Source organism: Rhinopithecus roxellana, chromosome 1 (genome assembly GCF_007565055.1).
Source record: "Rhinopithecus roxellana isolate Shanxi Qingling chromosome 1, ASM756505v1, whole genome shotgun sequence".
NCBI classification, from domain to species: Eukaryota; Metazoa; Chordata; class Mammalia; order Primates; family Cercopithecidae; genus Rhinopithecus; species Rhinopithecus roxellana.
The window spans coordinates 124,407,806-124,424,287 of NC_044549.1; the positions used below are offsets into that span (position 1 = coordinate 124,407,806).

General features: G+C 41.4%; 1 protein-coding gene across 4 annotated transcripts in view; it reads left to right on the top strand.

Moving 5' to 3' along the window:
* The window catches only part of IPO9 (importin 9), a 53,437-nt gene that overhangs the window by 12,962 nt on the left and 23,993 nt on the right, over window positions 1-16,482 (top strand). For all 4 annotated transcript variants that reach the window (XM_010378860.2, XM_030930067.1, XM_030930071.1 and 1 more), the window contains exons 2-10: window positions 6,708-6,769; window positions 6,978-7,064; window positions 7,894-8,095; window positions 11,956-12,044; window positions 12,856-12,942; window positions 14,774-14,893; window positions 15,001-15,101; window positions 15,302-15,360; window positions 16,271-16,422. In XM_010378860.2, the coding sequence (XP_010377162.1) occupies window positions 6,708-6,769; window positions 6,978-7,064; window positions 7,894-8,095; window positions 11,956-12,044; window positions 12,856-12,942; window positions 14,774-14,893; window positions 15,001-15,101; window positions 15,302-15,360; window positions 16,271-16,422 (959 nt within the window). The remainder of the gene's footprint in view (window positions 1-6,707; window positions 6,770-6,977; window positions 7,065-7,893; window positions 8,096-11,955; window positions 12,045-12,855; window positions 12,943-14,773; window positions 14,894-15,000; window positions 15,102-15,301; window positions 15,361-16,270; window positions 16,423-16,482) is intronic.

Below are 16,482 nucleotides of genomic sequence, written 5' to 3' on the forward strand. Positions count from 1 at the left end.
TTAGGTATACTGTACTTCCTAGCTCTGTTCTCTGAGAACCCCTAGGAATAGTGATACTCCTGTAGCAATGAACATACCTAGTGCTCACATCTTGGTTTCTAAATATAGCTCTCCACTAAAAGGCACCAGGGTTCCTTGCAGGAGAAGTTGATATCTGGGCTTGGGCAGAGAAAATACAAGATAAGTATAGAGTATCTTGTGTATAAAAAAAATAAGGAAGTGCTTGATAAAGGATGGGGACATATAGGAGTACACAGGAGTTAATTGGAAGGAGTTCCAGTGGCCAAAGCTGGAACAATTTGAGCAACAAAAGAAATAAGATAGTATTGGATTAAAACTCATAGAATGAAATAAATACTTATGAGTTCATATAGGTATAAATAAATATTAGGAAAAATAAACCATTTTTCCTCTGCTCTCGCACTACAACAGTCAACACAGAAGACCTCTGTGATCTCAAAAATATGTGGAGATTTCTCCTCACCAGCAAACAAGCAGTCAGTTCTGTAGTGGTCACCAGCTGGGTGTCCCCCGGTTCAATTCCAACATGTCTACAGATCCTAGAGATTGAAAGCTCAGTCCCCAGCCGGGCGCGGTGGCTCAAGCCTGTAATCCCAGCACTTTGGGAGGCCGAGACAGGCGGATCACGAGGTCAGGAGATCGAGACCCTCCTGGCTAACCCGGTGAAACCCCGTCTCTACTAAAAAATACAAAAAACTAGCCGGGCGAGGTGGCGGGCGCCTGTAGTCCCAACTACTCAGGAGGCTGAGGCAGGAGAATGGTGTCAACCCAGGAGGTGGTGCTTGCAGTGAGCTGAGATCCGGCCGCTGCATTCCAGCCTGGGCGACAGAGCAAGACTCCGTCTCAAAAAAAAAAAAGAAAGCTCAGTCCCCAAAACTGCCCCCACCCACTCAGATACCAGTTGCAAGTCTAGGCCTCTGGAACTTCTAACAAACCAACTTCAAGTTGCGGTTGCCAGGACTTTGGGTTTGATTAATTTGCTAGAGCAGCTCACAGAACTCAGGGAAATACTTTTACAGATTTTTCTACAAAGGATATTCTAAACGATACAAATAAACAGCCAGGTGAAGAGATACATAGGATGAGGTCTGGAAGGGTCCGGAATGCAGGAGTATGTTCTTTGGCATTTTTATGGAGGTTTCATTACCCTGTCATGATTGATTGAACCACTGACCATTGATGATCAACTTAACCTTCAGCCCCTCTACCTTCTCACAGGGTGAGGTGGAGGAGATGAAAGTCCCAGCCCTCTAATTCTGCCTAGATATTTCCAGTGACCAGCCCCCATCCCAAAGCTACCTAGGAGCTGCCAGCTATCAAGTCAGCTTATTAGCATACAAAAAAGACATCACTTTGGAGTTTCTGAGGATTTTAGGAGCTGTTTGACAGGAAATGAAGTTGAAGACCAAATACATATTTCACAAAATCACAGTCCACCCTTGGGTCTTCAAACCCTGATCCCTTACGTCAAAAGGATGTCCAACTCAAAAGATACCTGCCACATTACTAGAATCCCATTCAATAATTAATAATCTAGTTCATCATATTGTGTGAATGTCTCCCAGGGTGAGGCCACTCAGATTGGCAGGCTTCCTTTCATTCTTGTGAGGTTGCAAAAACAGAAGTAGTCTCAGCAAACACAGAGCTTTACCATTTCATGTATTTGATATAATTGAGCTAAGAGGCAATGTCATCTCTTGCTCTGAGCCTCTTTTGAGGTGTTAATGTGATATTGGAATCCTCTCAGTTCGTAATCTACTTACTCATTTCTTTCCTCTAAGCTACTGTTTCTTCTCTCTTAATAAGTACCCACACTTCTCCACCTTTGGAAGGGGCATTACAATCAGCCACTGTGATGGTCTAAATTGCAGGCAACAATACTAGTCTAGCAAGTACCTCTTCCTCAGTGCGCCCCATTCAGATAGGGTTAGGTTACAGAGGTGCACAACTAGTGGGCTATTTTTACTATCAGGCAATATAGCTGTATTAACTGTTAGCCCCAATTTTGCTCAATGGGGTGAAAGCACAACCCATTCCCATCAGTCCATTAGGAATTCTGACCTAAGTTACAATACGTAGTTACAATTTCTTGCTTAGGAATCATTCCTGCTTCCAGCACATGTAGTTGTGGCCCTGGTCCTAAGACCATTGCATCAGGGTAGGGGAATGGGAAAAAAAAAAGAAAAGGAAAGGTGAGGTGATGTGCGGGGAAAAAAGACAGAAAAAAGTATCTTGTAAGTAAGAAAAGACTGTCTTTCACCTTTATCCTTCAGGAGCTACTTCAGGAACCAAGGATAAAAGCCAAATACTTTTTAAGAAAATATATTCTTGGTCAGGTGTGGTGGTCCACGCCTGTAATCACAGCACTTTGGGAGACTGAGGTGGGCAGACTTGAGGTCAAGAGTTCAAGACCAGCCTGGCCAACATGGCAAAACCCAGTCTCTACTAAAAATACAAAAATTAGCTGGACGTGGTGGTACACTCTTGCAATTCCAGCTACTCCAGAGGCTGAGGCACATGAATCGCTTGAACCCAGGAGGCAGAGGTTGCAGTGAGCTGAGATAGTGCCACTGCACTCTAGTCTGTGTGACAGAGTGAGACTCTGTCTCAAAAAAAAAAAAAAAAAAGATATTCCTCTAGTCGCTTAGGAAATAATAAGGCTTACAGGAGCTGAGAACCAGGAACCATGGATGAAAACCAAAATACATATTTTATAATGTAATAAATAAAGGAGAAGGGACAGTACTTCCTTATAAAAGAATTCCAATTAATAAGTGAAGAGAATAAAAGAAATGCAAAATAACCATTAGACAGGTAACACCCACAGATGGATGCTAAAATCAGTGGATGAGAGTTTGAAAAGAAACAGGATAATAGCAAAATGTCAAAGTATAGCTCCCAAGATTTGGATCAGTTACAAAGGGAAAACCAGTACCTTTAAGTGGAGAAACCCAGCAGACTTTGCCATGTAATCAAGGTTACCATAACCAGTAATAAAATTTTTATCCACATTATGTACTCCCTAATATGATATACTGAGAAGGACACAGCATCACTTTCTGGTATTCTTGCCGGAAATGCATAACCTCAATCTAAAGCTGAGGAAACTTTAGTCAAACCCAAATTGAGACACATTCTACAAAATAACTGATCGATATTCACCAAAAGTGTTCTGGTCACAAAAGACAAGAATGAAGAACTGTCACACTTTAGAAGAAACTAAGGAAACATGGCAACCAAATACAATGTGGGATCATGGGATCCTGAAGGAAAAAGGACAATAAGGAAAAAAAACTGATGAAGTTCTTATCAAGTCTAGTTTAGTTAATAGTATTGTACTCATGTTAATTTCCTGATTTTTGATCACTGAACCATGATTAGGTAAGAGAAAAATGGATGAATGATATCCATGAACTCTCTGTACTGTTCAACTTTTCTGTAAGTCTACAAAAATTATTTTGTAAAATATGGACATAGATCATTTTCAGCAGTTTTTTCTTTTTTTTTGAGTCGGAGTCTCGCTCTGTCACCCGGGCTGGAGTGCAGTGACCGGATCTCAGCTCACTGCAACCTCCGCCTCCCGGGTTTACGCCATTCTCCTGCCTCAGCCTCCCGAGTAGCTGGGACTACAGGCGCCAGCCACCTCGCCCGGCTAGCTTTTTGTATTTTTTTAGTAGAGACGGGGTTTCACCGTGTTAGCCAGGATGGTCTCGAACTCCTGACCTCGTGATCCGCCCATCTCGGCCTCCCGAAGTGCTAGGATTACAGGCTTGAGCCACCGCGCCCAGCCCATTTCAGCAGTTTTTAACCTGGTTACTTGGATAAGCCTTGAACCTGAAACATTGCATGTAACAACTCTTTCTTGGTATTAAGCTTTTCTATTTTATAAATGCCCTTTGGATGGCTATTTCAGTAGAATCCAGTTAAGGTGGAACTTTTACATGAAAAGTAACTTTACTTACATGAGATGGGAAAGCCAGACAGTGTATTCATGATAGACAATAAAAAATAATAGCAAAGGGGCCGGGCGCGGTGGCTCAAGCCTGTAATCCCAGCACTTTGGGAGGCCGAGACGGGCGGATCACGAGGTCAGGAGATCGAGACCATCCTGGCTAATACGGTGAAACCCTGTCTCTACTTAAAAATACAAAAAAACTAGACGGGCGCCTGTAGTCCCAGCTACTCGGGAGGCTGAGGCAGGAGAATGGCGTAAACCCGGGAGGCGGAGCTTGCAGTGAGCTGAGATCCGGCCACTGCACTCCAACCTGGGTGGCAGAGCAAGACTCCGTCTCAAAAAATAATAATAATAATAATAATAGCAAAATAACTTATTTTTGTCTTCAAGTTTTTACAACTATGGCAGATACTGTGCAAAGCATTTTACATATATTATATTACTGAGTCTTAGAAGGATTGCTTGATATATCGATACCAGTATTTTTTTGGGGTGGGGGACGGAGTTCCCCTCTTGTTGCCCAGGCTGGAGTGCAATGGCACAATCTCGGCTCATGGCAACCTCTGCCTCCTGGGTTCAAGCGATTCTCCTGCCTCAGCCTCTCGAGTAGCTGGGATTACAGGCATGTGCCACCATGCCCAGCTAATTTTGTATTTTTAGTAGAGATAGGGTTTCTCCATGTTGGTCAAGCCGGTCTCCAACTCAGGTAATGCATCCGCCCCCACCTCCCAAAGTACTGGGATTACAGGCATGAGCCACCTTGCTGGGCCCTGATACCAGTATTCTTATTTTGTGAGTGAGGAAGCTGAGGTTTAGAAAGGAAACTTACCTAAGGACAGGCATGGTGGCTTCAGGATTTGAACCTGAACAGCCCATTCTCTTAATCACACTAATCTATAGCTCCCTCCAAATGGGATTGGTGAGCCTATTGTGACCTATGTATCTACCAATACTGAGCAAGTCTAGAAAACTGCTGTTCATTCTTTAGCGTAGTGCTGTCCAACAGAAATATAGTATGAGTCACTTGTGAAATTTTAAATTTTCTAGTGGCTGCATTAAAAAGGCAAAAAGAAACATAAAATTAAATTTTAACTCTATGTTCATTTAACCTGATATAGACAAAGTATTGCAACATTTGATCAATATAAAAAGATATTTTCCTCTTTTTTTCACACTGTTTGAAATCTAGTGTGTATTACATTTATAGGCATCTCAAGTCTCACCAGCCACATTACAGGTACAGCCATTGTGACTAATAGCTACTGCATTGGATAGCACAGCCCTACAATGTGAGGTGTAAAAATTATGATGCACTGTTGGTTTTACATTCTTCCTCCTCTTTTCACAAACAAATATTTGATAGTTGACTCCTTTGCAAGTATATATTAGATCTAAGTTTTAATTTGGAGCCAGGCACAGTGGCGTGCATCTGTAGTCTCACTACTCGGGAGGCTGAGGTAGGAAGTTCATTTGAGTCTTTCTAGGTTATTACGCCACTGTACTCCAGCCTGGATGAAAGAGACCCTGTCTCTAAGACAAAATTTATTTTAATAATCATTTTTAAAAAATAAATTTTAATTTGGAAGTAAGAGTTATTTACAGTCTCCCAATGTGCAGTTCAAGTGCCATTGCTTATTGAAAACTACTCATTTTTAGGACTAAGTTTGTTGAAGTCAGGTGTTCTTGGACTTAATCAGCTCATAATTGGTGGCATATATCTGGGCAGCTTGTGAAATCTCACCTTTTAAGTTGTCCTCAGGAATAGATGGTCCCATGTTTTTTTGTTTTGTTTTGTTTTTGGTCCCATTTTTGTTTGTTTGTTGTTTTGTTTTGTTTGTTTTTTGAGATGGAGTCTAATTCTGTAGCACAGGCTGGAGTGCAGTGGCACGATCTCAGCTCACTGCAACCTCTACCTCCCAGGTTCAAGCAATTCTCTGCTTCAGCCTCCCAAGTAGCTGGGATTACAGATGCCCGCCACCATGCCCGACTAATTTTTTTGTATTTTTAGTAGAGATGGGGTTTCACTATCTTGGCCAAGCTGTTCTTGAACTCCTGACCTTGTGATCCACCTGCCTTGGCCTCCCAAAGTGCTGGGATTATAAGCGTGAGCCACTGCGCCCAGCCTGTTTTGTTTTTTTGAGACAGAGTTTTGCTCTTGTCTCCCAGGCTGGAGTGCAATGGTGTAATCTCAGCTCACTGCAACCTCCTCCTCCTCAGTTCAAGTGATTCTCCTGCCTCAGCCTCCTGAGAAGCTGGGATTACAGCCACGCATCACCAAGCCTGGCTAATTTTGTATCTTTAGTAGAGATGGGGTTTCACCATGTTGGCCAGGGTGGTCTCGAACTCCTGATCTCAAGTGATCCACCCACCTTGGCCTCCCAAAGTGCTGGGATTACAGAGGTGAGCCACCACGGCAGGCCTCCATGTTTCAATTACCACAGTAATTGGTATAAGAGGAAGGTATTGTCATCTTGGAAGGGAAGATGACTGGAAGGTGCTATGCGGTGACTGGAAAAAGTGTGAGCGTGTTGGAACTTCATTGTAACAAGGCATGTCCTGTAAGCCAACTTGTTTCTTTTACTTGGAGGAGTCAGTCTTAGTAGTTATCAGCTCTTTTTGAAACAATAGATTAGGATTCTTTCTGAAATCTTTTTAGCATCAGGGTTAGAGCTTAGTAAATTGCTATGGCTTTCCTGGGTGCTCTTAGACTCAATAAAATTTTCTCTTTCAGAATTTGGTGTTCACTTGGCAGAACTGACTGTAGATCCCCAGGGGGCACTGGCAATCCGTCAGGTAAGTCCAGACTGGCCCAATTTATAAGTAGTTTCCCTTTCCTTGGTAATGAAACTTCCTTTTGGGAAAGAATAAGGCCAATTTATAAATAACCTAGGATGTTGTGCCAGATTTAGATAGACTTCAGATGTATCAGGCCATGTATATAGTTTTTATGTGTGAAAAAAATCTTTTTCTTGCTGTACTACTTGGCTTATTCTCTTCACAGCTGGCATCAGTCATCTTGAAACAATATGTGGAGACTCACTGGTGTGCCCAATCAGAGAAATTTAGGCCTCCTGAAACTACAGAAAGGGTAAGTCAGTTACTTGATTAGTCTACCTGAGGAGATTTGAGGGTCCATTTTAAGAGATTAGATTATCAACATTCTTTGACAGCATGGAGCAATCAAGACTAGGCAGAAAAGGAGATTGTTGGCTGGCATTGCGGGCATAGGGATATACATTAAAGAGCTCAAGTATCAGGCTGGTCTGTGTTCAAATTCCAGTTTTGCTTTTTACAAGCTATGAGATCATTGGAAATGTAGTTAACGCCTAAGCCTCAATTTCCTAAATCTCCAAAATGAGAATAAAAATACCAACTAAGGGTTTAAGAATTAAATGAAATAATGTTTGTACTTAGTGCAATAATGTGCAATCATCCTGAGTCCCCAAGAAATTTTGAGATGTAAGGTCTGGAGGAATGTTTTCCGTTGGAACTTTATGCAGTTATGGAAATATTCTGTGTCTGTGCTGTCTAAAACAATAGCTACTAGCTACATATGGCTGTTGAGCACTTAAAATGGGGCTAGTGCAACTGAGGAACTGAATTTTAAATGTTTTAAAATTTTAATAGCCATGTACAGTAGCTAGTGGCTACTGTAATGGACGACATAAGTGTAGAGATCACAGATGAACCCTCCAGATGAATTGTCAAGTTTATATATAGGAGTTTTAGAGAAGACTCCTCTCTAAAACTCCTATATATAAACTTGACAATTCATTGCAAGTTTATGCAGTACCTTGTACTCATTGCAGTACCTTGTATTGTACTCATTGTTTTTCCAACACAGTTCCCAACTGAACTGGGCTCTGCCAGTCACTTATAACCTGATCTAATAGCAGGTGGACTTTTATCCCTTACAGGCAAAAATTGTTATCCGGGAGCTATTGCCTAATGGGTTGAGAGAGTCGATAAGCAAAGTGCGCTCCAGTGTGGCCTATGCAGTGTCAGCCATTGCCCACTGGGACTGGCCTGAAGCTTGGCCCCAACTCTTCAACCTGCTCATGGAGATGTTGGTGAGCGGAGACTTAAATGCCGTCCATGGAGCCATGCGTGTGCTGACAGGTACCAGAAGCCCTTTTCCCTGGTATTGGTACTTGGATCTCAAGGGACAGGAGTATTACCAGAAGCTATGTAATATAACGGCCTGGATCAGTAGGAGTTGCTGCTGATGTTATTCCTCCCTCCTAGTTTTTATCTCTGCATCTACCCTCCAGCTCCATTGTTTTTTTCTAGGGAGTTAAGTTTGTATAGTATTACTTCTACTGCCAAACCTACCACTTACAGATACAGTATTAGCATAGAGATTGAGTATTCAGATTTTGAATTTTTGTAGGGGCTTCACCTTGATCCTTCACTTACCTTCTTTGAGCCTGAGTTTCCTTCTATGTAAAATTAAAATGATAGTAGTATCTGCATCAAAGGAGCTTTTGGTATAGTTTAAATTAGCTAATCTATCTTTATTTGTTCAGTAAAGTTTAGTTGCTATGATTATTATTACTATATATTATTTTTCCACTTAGTTCAACCTAGGCAAAGTTAAGAATTGTAAAATGAATTTTTACAGAAATATTTAAAAAGAAGATAAAAACAGTATAGCCATATAATCCTGACCTTCATTTAGCCAGTTAGAGAATATGTAGTCTCAGTATCTTTTCCTTCTCTCTGTTCTGAGAAGTTGATAAAAATACTTCAACTTTTAATTCAAAGAGATTTGATGGATATCTCTTTTAAACCTGATTAAGCTATCAATCCCTCCCAGAATCTGCTTTCATATATCCTTAGGGATGGCCTGAGTTTCCCAGTCCTTTGCAAGTTCCTCCCTGCTTCTTATTCCCTAGATGAAGTCACTGCTCTGTTTTGCCTTCAAGAAATTCTTACCTAGCCTGTGCTGATCCTTTAGAAATCATCTTTCTCCTTCGTTCATGTAGGTTTGTAGAAGTCCCACCAATATCTTATCTCTTTCTCTGTGACCTGCTAGCTTACCTGAAATGTTTTCTTACCTAGTTGTGAATGCCAGTTCAATTCTCTCTCAATCTCAGTTTACTGAACTTGGCACATAGGCCCAATTTTGCTAGTCCATGTGATGTTAATGGTAGATAATATCAACTCTTTGTCAAATGCAAATCTTTCTTCTCCTTTTGTTTCAAAATCGCCTCTTCCCATGCCCCAGCTGCCTTTTTGAATTACCCACTATATTCGTATTGATTGCCTGTGACAAAGCTTCAGTTTTTAGCTCAGATACAGAACAGAGTTACCAAAAAGATCAAAATGTTCCTTGCTCAGATTTTCACTTCCCTGCTTATTGCCCTTACTTCTCCTTTATGACTCATTCATTGTTCAAGTGATTTCATACACCCCTCTCCATGGAATTGGCCTTTCAGGATTCTTTATTCACCACTTCATAGTGCCAGGATATCAATTAACAGATACATGTTCTACCGAGGAAAGGAAGCCTGTTCCCGCTCAGTCTTCCAACATGAAATTCAGCTTCTTTTGACAAACCTGGAGAGAAAGGTGTTTGTACATTTATCTTGATTTGGATGCTGAAGAGCCCTTATTGTGTTTGACTAAGGAAATTACTGTTCAGTGAGATCACTTTTCTGCCAGCCACAGGGAAAGAACTCTTGGGGAAATTTGTCTCCTTTTGTAATGGAGTCACCAGACATGGAATGGCTGGCAGCCAACCCCATTCCCAAATACTTGCTCCAAATATTTTCAAACGAGAGTAGACTGTACTCTGACAACAAAAACTTAGGCATGCATGAAGATAGCAGGACATTGGTGGTTGGACAGAGGCCCATTAGGAGAATGTGACTGATTCTCTTCAGAGTTTTTCAAGATACTATACCAGTTACCCTTTAATGAGGCTTCCTATTAAACTTATCTATTTATAGATGAGAACCAACTAAGGCTTATGGTGTAAAGGAAATGTAAACATAGCAGCTAAGGATTAGAAGATTTGATCCACCAGATACAGCTTTCTCTTTATTCTCAAAGAAGTTTGGAAATTGAGGTGTTGCTGGAGTCCTAGAATTTTTCTGACTTGCTGAATCACCTCAGAAAACTTTTGGAATTAAACCTATAAAGTATTAATAAATTGATACCAGGGATGAGTATAGGAGAGTAAAAAGCAGTTAAGCATTTTATTAGCAGAATTAAATTATACTATATTTTTCATAAAAACTTGTTATGCCATCTGTCATATTTGTTTGGACTAATTTCCTTGGATTTCTAAATAAAATAGAACACTCACTTACCATTCAAAGCTCATACTTTATTCTTGAGGAGGAAATTACAGCTGTAAAGAAAGTTCAACCTTGAGTATTTGGTCTCCATTTGACTCATGGGGATCGATATTGCTCAAAATTGTGGAGTACCTTAACCTTGAAAATGCCAACTTGCATTTCTAGCTGTGTATCTTTCCCCAAAATGTCCCAAGTGGTTAGCTTTATTTTTATTTTTATTTTTATTTATTTATTTATTTGAGACGTGATCTTACTCTGTCAGCCAGGCTCAGGTATAGTGGCACTGTTGTAGCTTACTGTAACCTTAACTTCCTAGGCTCAAGTGAGCCTCCTGCCTCAGCATCCTAAGTAGCTGGCACTACAGACACATCCCACCACACGCAGTGTTTTGGTTTTTTTGTTTGTTTGTTTGTTTGTTTTTTTAACGTAGTGGCAGATCTTGCTATGTTCAGGCTGGTCTTGAACTCCTGACCTCAAGTGATCCTCCTGCCTCAGCCTCCCAAAGCTCTGGGATTGCAGGCATAAGCCACTGTGCCCAGCGCCTATGTCCATTTTTATAGTGATAATGTGGAAAAGCATCAGGTAAAGTGAATAGTTATTGGAACTCAAGGGCTTTTATTCTGCTGCTTTGTAACATGAATCCAGGGTTCTTTGTGCTGTCTCAGTACCTTGTATGTGGTGTATTTATGTTTTCTGTTTTTTGTTTTTTGTTTTTTTGGAAGAAGTGAAGGGAAGGATACGACCCATATTTCCGTCACCTTTGAGTCTCATTTTGTGTATAGGTTGCTTTTTGCCACATTTATATAGAAAATTCCTATTTGTGGCCGGGCGCGGTGGCTCAAGCCTGTAATCCCAGCACTTTGGGAGGCCGAGGCGGGCGGATCACGAGGTCAGGAGATCGAGACCATCCTGGCTAACACGGTGAAACCCCGTCTCTACTAAAAAAATACAAAAAACTAGCCGGGCGAGGTGGCGGGCGCCTGTAGTCCCAGCTACTCGGGAGGCTGAGGCAGGAGAATGGCGTAAACCCGGGAGGCGGAGTTTGCAGTGAGCTGAGATCTGGCCACTGCACTCCAGCCTGGGTGACAGAGTGAGACTCCTTCTCAAAAAAAAAAAAAAAAAAAAAAAGAAAATTCCTATTTGTTCCAGTTAGCAGCAGCCTCTGACTTTTGGGTCAATAAATATCATCTACTGAGAAGAGTAACATATACAAAGAGGAGTTGAGGCCTAGTAAGTCTGTACATATTTTATTATGTGCATCAAACTAGCTTGCCAAGTGAAAGTACTGAAAATAGAACCAAAGGTAAGAAACCTCGAAGTGTAACTAAGTGTTGACAGATGAGCACAAGGTAAATTAATACAGAATTTTCCCAAGTCGACCTCACAAGGATATTTATGCAGTTCTATTACAGATTTTCTTTCAGTATTTATATTAAAGTTTTCTTTTTTAATCTCTTACATTTTTCTCTATTTCCATGTTATTCTTTCTCCTTCTAACAAATAATCAGTAACTCTTGCTACTTTTGCTTTCACAGAATGAGACCACCAGGCCAGTGTCTTTACCTGTGTGCTGTCTGTTTGGGAACTGCCACCTAGAAGCAGTTCAGAAAATATCACCCTTAATATCTTTATGAAGCAGTATTTTTTTTTTAAACAATACTACTTTTTTCTTTGTAGAATTCACTCGAGAAGTGACAGACACACAGATGCCACTTGTTGCTCCTGTCATTCTCCCAGAGATGTATAAGATCTTCACCATGGCTGAGGTATGAAATCTCAGCTCCAAGATTATAGTGAGTTCAGGCTCTCTTCAGCCCCCAGCCTTTCAGGTGGGAGATTATGGTGTTTGCAACTGATCTCAATACCTAAAGACTAGAACTGACAAAGATCTGGATCTGAATCTGCGTTAACCTTAGACCTTTCACTCAACTACAAGGGCAAGCCTTTGATAAAAGAGTGAAATAGCTGAAATATTTCTTCACATATTGTACTTCCTGGGATCCAATAGCCCCTAGGTAGATAAATAGTGCCCTCCTTCATGCTACTTCCAGCCTCAGTTTATTGAGTTATCCCACCTAAGCTTGCCTACCTCAGCTAAGTAATTGGAAGCAATCTATCACTGCATTGCCCATAATAGACCCTTAATATATTGTATATATATTTGATTAGAGTGTATATGAATAACTCATTTACAATAAGATGTAAATACCTGATGGATAATGTAACTTCCCTATATTCCTCTCTGCCCCCAACCAATAGTCTGCATTTTAAAGGACATATATTGGCTGTGTTGGGATTTTAAGCACTACCCAGCCTGGTATTTTTTAATCAAATGAACCCACAGAGGCCCATGTATAAGGTTCATTCCAGTAAGTTCCAACATTATGATTCTGCTACCTTTCATTCTCTGAATTACAGAAGTCTGCCTCCTGGACATAAATGAGTTACATTTCCCATTTCTTGAGGGCACCCAATCTCATGTAAGGATTCATTAGTCATAGTTTTACTTCTAGTCCAAGATATACCTACACACTCCAATCTCGTGACTGTGCTGTTATGCTGTAACCTTTTTTCCAGGTGTATGGTATTCGAACCCGTTCTCGAGCCGTGGAAATATTTACCACTTGTGCCCATATGATCTGTAACATGGAGGAGCTGGAAAAGGTAAGCGGGTCTTTGGATCAATAACAGACTTCATGCTTACAAGTTTTATTCATGCAGAGCAGTGAGTCATTTCATGATAGCAGCACCAAAAAGCACACTAACCAGTATTAGAGATAGATTTAACATTTTTATTAAATTATTATTATTGTTATTTTTCCAGACAGGGTCTTGTTCTGTCACCCAGGCTGGAGTACAGTGGTGCAATCATGGCTCACTGCAGCCTTGAACTCCTGGGCTTAAGTGATCCCCCGACCTCAGCACCCCCGACCCCCAGTAGGAACTGCAGGTGTGGTGTGCACCACCACACTTGGCTGATTTTATTTTGTAAATTTTTGTAGAGATAGGGTCTCACTGTATTGCCCAGGCTGGTCTTAAACTTCTGGGCTGAAGCAATCTTCCTGCCTCAGCCTCCCATAGTGCTGGGATTATAAGCATGAACCACAGGTCCCAACTGTATTTTTATTTTTTTATTTATTTAGATTTTTTTGAGACAAGGTCTTGCTCTGTCACCCAGGCTAGAATGCAGTGGCATGATCATAGCTCACTGTAGCCTCAACCTCACAGGTTCAAGCAGTCGTCTCATCTCAGCCTCCCGAGTTGCTGAGACCACCAGCATGTGCCACCACTCCTGGCGAATGAATGAATGAATGAATGAATGAATGAATGAATGAATGAATTTATTTAGAGATGGAGTCTCGCTGTGTCGCCAGGCTGGAGCGCAGTGGTGCGATCTCAGCTCACTGCAAGGTCCACCTCCCAGGTTCAAGCGATTCTTCTGCCTCAGCCTCCGAGTAGCTGGGACTTTAGGCACGCCCCATTATGCCCAGCTAATTTTTGTATTTTTAGTAGAGACAGGGTTTCACCATGTTGGCCAGGATGGTCTCAATATCTTGACCTCATGATCTGCCCACCTCGGCCTCCCAAAGTGCTGGGATTACAGGCATGAGCCACCGTGCCCAGCCTAATGAATTTATGTTTGTAGAGATGGGGTCTCTCCCTATGTTGCCTAGGCTCATCTTGAACTCCTAGGCTCAAGTGATCCTCCCACCTTGGCCTCCCAAAGTGCTAGGATTACAGGTGTGAGTCGCCACACCTGGCCTGATTGAATTTTCAACTTGCAAAAAGCTTAGTCTTGTTTTGAGTCTTACTTCTTCAAACACCTTATCCTATATCCTTTTCATAGTAGTCATCACTCAGAACTTTCCTACTCTTTTATGGCCCTCTTGCGTGAAGCAAAGCTAGCTGAAAAATACCAATCCCTGTGATTCAGAAGCAGTTAGGAGGAAAGTGGTCTTACATAATAGTTTTTTTTTTTTTTTTTTTTGAGACGGAGTCTCACTCTGTCACCCAGGCTGGAGTGCAGTGGCCAGATCTCAGCTCACTGCAAGCTCCGCCTCTCGGGTTTACGCCATTCTCCTGCCTCAGCCTCCCGAGTAGCTGGGACTACAGGCGCCGCCACCTCGCCCGGCTAGTTTTTTGTATTTTTTTAGTAGAGACGGGGTTTCACCGTGTTAGCCAGGATGGTCTCGATCTCCTGACCTCGTGATCCGCCCGTCTCGGCCTCCCAAAGTGCTGGGATTACAGGCTTGAGCCACCGCGCCCGGCCACATAATAGTTTTTGAGAGGGCTTTGATGAAGAACTGCAAGTGCTGGTTAAGGAAACATGAAATCTTAGGTAACACCTTCATTGACTTTATAGCTATTCTCTTCTGATCAGGCTTGGAGCTTGAAGCGAGCTTTAGGTGCCTTTCAAATATCAGTGTTTGATATATATGTGTTGAAGCCATGGATTAGGGATTTATCCAGCATTGACTTTGGTTTCTGTTATCAGGGTGCAGCCAAAGTCCTGATCTTTCCTGTGGTGCAGCAGTTCACAGAGGCCTTTGTTCAGGCCCTCCAGATACCAGATGGTCCCACATCTGACAGTGGGTTTAAGATGGAGGTCCTAAAGGTAAACACTTACACCAATGAAATATTTGGAGTTTGAGGGGGTGGCCTGAAGTCATTTATTTCCTATATATCACTCATAACTTGGGTCCTTTTCTCTTAACTTCTTAGGCAGTGACAGCCCTAGTGAAAAACTTCCCAAAGCACATGGTGTCCTCCATGCAGCAGATTCTGCCTATTGTTTGGAACACCCTAACTGAGAGTGCAGCTTTATATCCTTTCTTGAAAGTTTAAGGGAGCTACTACCACCTATAGTTAGGAATCTTGCATTGGGTCTCACATTCATATGGTTCCACTCTTCTTACACAGGCTTTTTTAAGGTGTCTACTTTTAGTGTTGGAATATGTAACGTTTCCTTGTAGATTATATGTAAAGCAGACTCCAAATTCTGTTTCTTTACTCTTCATCATACTTATGTGAGGACAGAAGTAAATTACACAGAAGAAGTAGAAGATCCTGTGGATTCTGATGGTATGTTGTTTATTTGATCTTTATAGAAATACCAGTTAGTGGGAAAAAGAAAAAGAAGCCAGAGACGACGGGGATAAAAAACAATAACTTTTGGCCGGGCGCGGTGGCTCAAGCCTGTAATCCCAGCATTTTGGGAGGCCGAGACGGGCGGATCACGAGGTCAGGAGATCGAGACCATCCTGGCTAACACGGTGAAACCCCATCTCTACTTAAAAAATACGAAAAACTAGCCGGGCGAGGTGGCGGGCGCCTGTAGTCCCAGCTACTGGGGAGGCTGAGACGTGAGAATGGCGTGAACCCAGGAGGCGGAGCTTGCAGTGAATTGAGATCCGGCCACTGCACTCCAGCCTGGGCCACAGAGCGAGACTCCAAAAAAAAAAAACACACAATAACTTGAGAGGCTTCACTCTATTAAGTATTTTCTAATTGAGTTTATTTTCAATGTATTGGATGTGGGGAAATGAGAATTGACAATCTTTAATCTGTTCCTGATAGGTAGTTGCATAAATCTCATAAAATCATAGAATTTCTGCATTGGAAGAGATACTTTTAAGGCCATTTAATCTAACCTACTTCTGGCATTTTGTTGTGTTTCATTTTGGGGTCCCAGATAATGAGTCTTTCATTTCTGTTTTAATATTTCTAATTATTTCAGATTAGAACAATAGACATACTGGAAAATATATCCAGTGTTTCTGATTCTTTTACTTGAAAAACCAAAGAATGTTTAATATCCTCAAAATTACGTTTTGTGACTTCTGAGCCCTCTCTCCCAATTCCTCAGGAATAATCATTACCAAGTGCTTGAAATATTCAATTAATTTACAAAGATTATGTAGTTCATTTTCAGCATGTGTGCTTTCCTTTTGCTTTCTTGTCATTAATTTCTTCTCTTGTGCATTTCCTGCAGGTGAAGTCCTGGGCTTTGAAAATCTCGTCTTTAGCATTTTTGAATTTGTCCATGCTCTACTAGAAAATAGCAAATTCAAAAGCACTGTTAAGAAAGCCTTGCCTGAATTGATTTATTATATTATCCTGTACATGCAAATCACTGAGGAGCAGGTAAATAATATTTGAGAGATAGTTACCATATTGTATTTGGAAAGTGCAACTTGAAGAATG